This window comes from Patella vulgata, chromosome 4, assembly GCF_932274485.2.
Source record: "Patella vulgata chromosome 4, xgPatVulg1.2, whole genome shotgun sequence".
NCBI lineage: Eukaryota > Metazoa > Mollusca > Gastropoda > Patellidae > Patella > Patella vulgata.
Window position 1 is genome coordinate 26,792,958 of NC_065882.2, and position 7,941 is coordinate 26,800,898.

Sequence of the window (7,941 nt, forward strand, 5' to 3'; positions counted from 1 at the left end):
TGCTTCCCGTTCAAACAGGAAGTGCACCATTGGTGAGATAACTCCAAATCCTTGGCTCGTGTTTCGTAACAAAGTCTCTTAAGAAATTCTAAATGGATTTGGACCTTAAAGATGAAAAACAAGCAAAAGAATATTTGGACAGACTTGGAATTGAGTACAGATTCCAGTGTTATCATGAGAATATTCCGGATGGTTAGTTGCGTGATCATGAATTCAAAGTTAGAGGTCAAGTCAAACCCCCCAGTGAGTGACATGTAGGCCTTTATCAGTTGCGTAACGATGTCTGATCGGACTCGTGCTCGCATCGGTAGGCCTACTGCCCCTCCCTAATATGTAACAGGAATTGCCTATGGTGGCTGATTGGTATCATGTTGTGATGTCGTTGTGTCGCCCTTCATAAGTCGACATCACGACATTATAACCCGACACAACGACAACCCAACATCACAACATTTTTAACCCGACACTACGACATTTTCACCCGACACCACGACATTAAGAATGTTGTAATGTCGCATAAAAATGTCTTATTGTCGCGTAAAAATGTTGTGATGTCGTGATGTCGAGTTGTCGACTTTATTTATCAATGTTGAAGCGGCCATGAATAATAGAGTGCTATCCCTTGCCGAGAACAAGTCAGCCCTCACTAGAATTATTTTCATTGACGTCAAAAATATATGACATCATTGATTAGACGCGTCACAGAAATAGTTCTATGAGGCGCGTAATCTCGCTTGGGCGAGATTTGGTAAATTGACATCCACGTTGCCTGTTTTGCCCAGTGTATCCGTCCGGTCTGAATTTTTTTTCAATTAACCACCGTGTGGGTGACAATTTCAGTTACACTCCTGTGTTACCGGAAAAGAGCTTTGCTCAAGCATCGCGCGAAATATTAACATGTAATATGAAAATAGGGCTTTACACCACTTCTGATCTAAGGCTATTTTCGAATTCGTACAAATTTGAAAATGTCAAATCTGACACAAATTTGAGAATATTCGGCGCAGTACATTGATCCGGCTACTCTAGGGTTAGGGTTAGTAGTAGGGGTTTCAGGTCACATGACTTTAGCGTGAAATTAGACAGCCAGCGGCTGAAATACAGCCCACTTCAATCTACGATTCTGAATTACTGTTTTATAACTTTTATGTAAATGTATAACTAGCAATTGCATTGTAATAGTTTAATATCAATCTCAATATCTGCAAAGATTACATTATATTGACGTAGATCTCGGATTTTAAAATTCCATAATTTTGGATCTAATTAGAATATTTTGATGAAATAAAAAAATTTGGGTAGCATTTTATGTATATTTTCACAAAATATTTAAAAAAAACCCTTTTTTCTGTCATTTGAAACTTTGACCTGAAACCCCTACACTAATAGAAATCTTCAAAGTTAGAAGACAAACACCAAGTGACATAAGTAGGCATTCATCAGGTACTTTAGATGTAACGATGTCTCATGTCTCATCAGTGCTGTCCCTCCCCATTAACATATAATATGAAAATAGCACTTTACACCACCTTGGATCGAAGGCTATTTTAGAATCTGCACCATCTATTTTTCACTGTGATTCTTCTTTGTTTGCCAAAAGGTATCATTTGACACAAAATTGAAAATGCGTTTAAAGCATTTATTCAGAGTCAGCAACCAGGGTCTTATTTAGACAAAAACAACAATACTGATGATGATGAAGATTCATATGAATCTGAAAGTGAAACAGATGACAGGTTATCAGATGATGTTCCAAATAAAATTGGAAACCCCAAAAAATGAGAATGAATGTAGTTCAGAAGAAAAATCAGGTCACAAACCCATCCCAAAACATAAACTTATGGTAGACGCTGATTATGTTCCTCCGGAAAGATTTTCAGAGGGAACAATAAAGGTCCTTTCCCAATAAAAGTACCATTTATTAACTCAAAGAAAACACAAACTCCAAATTCTGGACTAAAATGTTCTTATCAAGCAAGCACAGATAGTGTTAAAAAAGTATGGTTTACCGTATCCTGCACGTAAATGTAAACTAACGTCTAGTTCAGTTGAAAAGTTATCTGTATCTAAGTCATTATCTAAAGATATCAAATATAACCAGTTATTAAGTAAGGACCCTGTTGTCAACAAGAGTGTGATAGTCATTATTTTTGTGCCCAAGGTGAGGGTCTTTCTCGAAACAGTCTAGAGGCAGCTAAAAGTGTCTTTTCATCACCAGCTAATGCTTAAGTTGGTGAAAGTTGTTTAACTGATTCTAATTCTAGTGTTTCTTCTATGAGGTAAATACGGCCTACTCATATATTGAATTTCAACTGTCAAGGGATCTTTTACGTACATGCCAATGTGTACATGGGATCCGGTTTTTCATCCCATCCAAACGACTAGACAGCTGTCCTTGTCAGGCCCTCCGTCCTGTATCACTGACAAGGGAACCAATCCGGAAATTGAAGAAGAAAAAAAATAATATTAAATTAGATCATCAAGTATGTAGTCGGTTATATACTTATAAGGAATGTATGTTGAAGAAATGGTAGTTTCGAAATTTCTTTAAAATTGTGTACTGCCTTTGGCAGTGCACTTAAAATAAAAAGAGATTTTATTCTAGAAGGAAATAGTTCTTTATCGTTACATATAATCAAAAATCGTAATGCCTATAATGGAAAACACTATAAATTGATGAGTAGTTTACTACTTCAAAGCCAAATTTGCCCGTTTTGTCGAAAATACTGACACTAAATTTATTGTTAATTATATTAATATCCAGGTCCGGAACAGATGCATTTATAGTGCCAGAATTTTCTTTATTTAATATTAGTTCTGGGGGATATATTTCACTTTTATATTTGTTATCATTGATAGGTGTTATGTCATCAATGTATCGGAAGGTATAGTTTAGACTTTTAGCTACTTTGTAACGAAAGAAAAGCTGACCATGACTCACCGCTCATGTTATCCATGACGAGAACAATGCCAGTTATAATTATTATAAATGTAGAATGGGACGAAATAACGAATAGTGGGGGGGCTAAAGCCCCCGCACCCCCACCCCCCCTGTTCCGCGGCCCCTGTTATGTACCTGAATTTTACTAGGTTTTTATTGAATTTAGGTATAGAATGAATATAAGGTAGTGCATATTTTAACATTATCTTTAATATCATTGCGCCTGTTGAAAGTATATTGATTATGTAAAATATCTATTATAGTTAAATCTGTAATGCATTTGTAAGTGTCATTTTTATACGCCCACATAGAGGTCACAATTTTCTTCTGATTTTGATGAAACTTGAAATGTAAATTTATAACCAAAAGATCTTGGTTCCTTTAATAAATTGCGCATATCGGCCCGGAACTTCCTGAATTATGGCCCCTGATTGTAATAAAAATCGCGTTTTTAGCTTGTAGACCCTATAGTGGTCATAATATTTATGCAATTTAAAAAAAGTTTGAATATATCACCGTTTCACCCTAAGGATGGTTGAGTTCGAATTTCGTAAAAATCGGACCAAAACTGACAGACAAAATGGCCGCTCCTCGTACTCAAATAGCGTAAAAATATGATATATCATGGTTGTGGACTCTCTAGAGGTCACAATTTTCTTCTGATTTTGATGAAACTTGAAATGAAGGTTTATAACCCAAAGATCTCGGTTCATTTCGATATTTGCACATATCGGACGGTAACTTCCGGAATTATGGCCCCTGATTGTACGAAAAATCACAATTATTATCTGATTTAAAAAAACGTTCGAATATGTCACCGTTACACCGTATTGTTGGTTTAGTGTGAATTTTATGAAAATCGGACCCAAACTGCCAGACAAAATGGCCGCCCGTCTATGCAAATAGTGTAAAGATCTGGTATATCAAGGTTGTCAACCCTCTAGAGCTAACAATTTTGATCCAATTTGGATGAAACTTGAAATACATGTTTATAACCCAAAGATCTCGGTTCCTTCAATATTCGCGCATATTGGATCATAACTTCCTGAATTATGGCCCCTGATTGTACAAAAAATCGCTTTTTATACGCCATAACTTTCTGGATTATTGCCCCTGATTGTACAAAAAAATTGTGTTTGTTTTTAGCTTGTTCTCTATCCATCTCTTGCAAAATGTGGGCGTATCCTGCCTGACAGCCGCTGGTTAAATCTATCATTGAGACCATATTATGGGAAAATGGTCTCTAAGTTTCCTCATAGTGAGTTCTTTTTTGTGTTACAGCAGGATCAATCTTGCCATTTGTGAGGTGGCCTGAGCTGGAACGTTTTTGAAATACTCTATATCCAAAGTCCTTACAGGGATTTTGCTTAAAATGTTGATACAGCAGTTTGTGTGCATTTTTAGAATTTCCTGCAGATCTATGATTATTAAACCTTGTTCCTAAAACAAAACTAAAAGTTTCTGTGCTACAGCACCTCGCTTTTGGAATCAGTTACCAGTAAACATTGGAGAATCTCAAACTTTCACAATCTTTAAGTCACAATTAAAAACTCATTTGTTTAAACTCTATTATTCGGATTAGAAACAGATTGTTTATGTGCATTTTTATTGAAGAGAGACTCCTTAAATGTTGCGCTTTGAACACGTGTATATGGATTGAAGTGCATTACAAATATTCATTATTATTATTATATGGTGGTGCAGTGAGTAAGTTGTTGGCTCGCTAATCTGGAGGCCCTGTGTTTGATCCCAGTGCAGAACAGTAGGACTTTAAACCCCATTTCATTTCAAATGTGAAATATAACTGGCTTGACATAATTTTAAGAAAGTGTCTGGATATCAATGGTGTATATTGTATTATCCACACTACTGACTGAATTGACACTTGTTGGGTTCTGCTTACGGCATTGGACAATCAAAATCTGATTACACTCATGGGTTGGTATCCGAAATAGTGCAGTTGGGCGTGCAAGTCAATTAAATAGCTAAATAAACCTAAAAAAGTTTTAAGTACTTATGCAGTGCATGCCTAATATCAGATACCTGTATTGTACATTGTATATTGTTTTTTCAGGGTGTCATAGACTTGCAGACTTCCTAGAAGGTATGAGAAAAGAATTTGAGAAAGCTGGTAAAGTTTACAAAACAAATTGTGATCAAAATAAACATAATCAAAGTTGTTTTAAATATGGTGTTTACAGCTTGACAGGTAAAGGGGGTTAGTATATTTATTTCATCATTAAACTTACAACTGGTAAGGTGACAGGAAGAGGCAATATGATGTACCTTTTATTATACAGTAGAATCTGTACGAGCAGCCACTCCTATTCAGCGGGGTGGGTGGATGTCCGAATGGTTAGCACGTGCACGCTGTATTATACGGTCTGTCTTTGAGTCAACTGGCGGGGTTTTGATTTCCTGGTTGTACGTGACAAGGAGTAGGGTCGCCTGTCCAACCTCGTGGGTTTTCTCCGGGTCCTCCGGTTTCCTCCCACTGCTAAAGACCCTAATGCGCAAGCGAATTATTGAAATAAAAATTAAACCATATGTTAGTCCCGAAATGACCTAGTTTGTGTGGAGTGGACGTTAAACCCCATTTTTCTCTCTTTCTCTCTCTCTCTCTCTCTCTCCTATATAGCGACATCTCCTTGTAAGCGGTCACGATGTTTGTTTGTTTTTTGTTTGTTAGTTAGTTGTATTTTACGTCCGCTTCCACTGAGGTGATATCGCAGACAATAATATGTTATGTATACAAGGTGCTATAATTTAGGATAAATTCCCCCCGTAGAAATTCCATTGTTTCATCTCTTTAATCAACGGCCACTCCTCTAACGCGGCCAGCGGTCACTATTTTACTAATAAATTTAACAAAACATCACCAATTCAACGGCCATTGTTGATTGATGCCATCTTGTCGTACTTCGTAGCCACTCCGCTAATCCTATGATAAATAGTTAATTAACTGGTCCCCCACCGATCACTTAAAAAGAACTGTGAAAATAACAATAAACCTGGGATTATCTGTTAATTAATCCTTTGTTTTATTAAACGACAAACCCGATCTGCTGATCATTGTTTTCACACCTAATGAGAAACATTATTTGTTACTGATTGAATAAACTAAAAGTACCGTTAAAGCCGAGTTTTGTCACGATCATCCAGTATCTATTTTCCATTGCCACTGTGTTGCTACACAGAAGTTTTAGCGCCCCTATATTACTTACAGAGTTACACCCCCTGAAAATCAGTGACAAATTCAGCGTGTTTTTTTCGACATGTGCTTTTTCGATAAAATAAAATTAATTCATGGTTTTTCTTCACAAAAATGGATAAATATTATCGAATACATCACAATGGTAGACAGTAGTTTCAATGTTGGTACAAAATGACACGTTTACAGAAGTTATATCAGAGATCTGAGTCAAAGGATTTTCCTTCCAAGCAAGTTTCAGCGACGGCCAAATTTACTGATGCAAGTATTCATGTTTGCTCCCAATTGCATCCAAGCGTAAAATTTACTTGATGTCAGCATTAACAAACACTGATATTTTATTAAGTGGTCACTCCCGTTAAGCGGTCAGTCATGCAAATTCCCTGTTTAATACAGATTCTACTGTACTGGTACTTTAATCAGAGCCTTAATTATTTACATTTCTAAAGATGCATTAGTGACCTTCCTACATCTTGTTGTACAAATGTTGGAAGTTATGTCACAAACAATACTAGCTATCAGTATCATGTGTAAGACGCAGGACCTGGTCATGTACCTAGGAAAAACCTAAGTACCATGTACATGTTGGTATGTACTTGCAGTTCAATAAAGAGTAGACAGAAAAGCAACTTTCTGGGGAAAATTATCCTCATGCCCGTCTTCCTTAACCCAGTTGGTGAAGTAATGTAGATGTTTATTTTCCATTGCTTGACAAAAGTCCCAGTTATGTTTTGATGAAAAGCTCTCATGTAAAATATCATTTTATTTTATTTAATTTCAGGAGTTGAAACTGATGCAGAAAAGGCGCTTGAATACTTTACAAATGCTTGTAATTTGGACTATAGCCCAGCTTGTCATAATGCTGGCTTGATACATGCTAGTAAGAAACTGAACACAAAATATGATATGTCAAAAGCCGTGGAGTATTTTGAAAATGCTTGTTCAAAGAACAGTGTATCTAGTTGTTATCAGCTCAGTGGTATTTATATTCAAGGACGGGACGAAATGGAAAAAGACCTGAAAAAAGCATATGACTATTCATTAAAGGCCTGCAAATTAGGCCATGTATATTCTTGTTCAAATCTCAGTCAAATGTATAAAAAGGGAGAAGGCGTTGAGAAGGACGAAAAATTAGCTGAAAAATATAAAAAACGTACCAAAGAATTAATTGATGCTGCGAAACAAGGGCGAAGAATAGTTCTGAATGAATGACATTATGAAAAGATATTTGGTTTTACAAAAATTATAAATACATTGAAGATAGTGTATGCAAATTGTATCTAATAAATTATTTGTGATAGTTTTATATTGTATTTTAGATATGTTTGTAAATTGATAGTATATTTTTGGGATAATACATCCGGATGTATTATAGTTCATTGTGAGAAAACATATTTCAGTTTTTAAAGACTGTTGAACATAAATGTTTATTGAAGTGTATTTTATGGTCTTAAAGGACAATATTGGTGTCAGTCATTATCACATATGTGATAGAACTGGTTAAACACGTTCCAAATATAATTTTAACACAGAGATCATTGCTACGATAGATATGTTATGAAGCTTTCAAGAAAGGGAAGTGACAAACGCAAAAGAAAAACATGAGTTATCCTTCTATATAACTGACTGAAGCGACAGTGATAACAGATACGCACTGGCTAATTTCTGCTCACTAATAATTCCTTCGAAGACCAAAAGTTGTTATGTGAGACTGTGTGAGGATATCTGATAATTCAAAAAAGTAATTGAATGTCACTAGATCGGGGAAAACGAGAAAAATAGAAACAGT

At 35.9% G+C, this 7,941-nt stretch overlaps 1 protein-coding gene across 1 annotated transcript; it reads left to right on the forward strand.

Annotated features, from left to right (window-relative positions):
• Nucleotides 1-26: 26 nt before the first annotated feature.
• Nucleotides 27-7,458, forward strand: LOC126818887 (cytochrome c oxidase assembly factor 7). The gene is made up of 3 exons (XM_050546526.2): nucleotides 27-192; nucleotides 5,016-5,159; nucleotides 6,934-7,458. The coding sequence occupies exons 1-3, from the start codon at nucleotides 93-95 to the stop codon at nucleotides 7,362-7,364; spliced, it is 675 nt and encodes a 224-aa protein (XP_050402483.1). The 5' UTR covers nucleotides 27-92; the 3' UTR covers nucleotides 7,365-7,458.
• The last annotated feature ends 483 nt before the right edge of the window (nucleotides 7,459-7,941 follow it).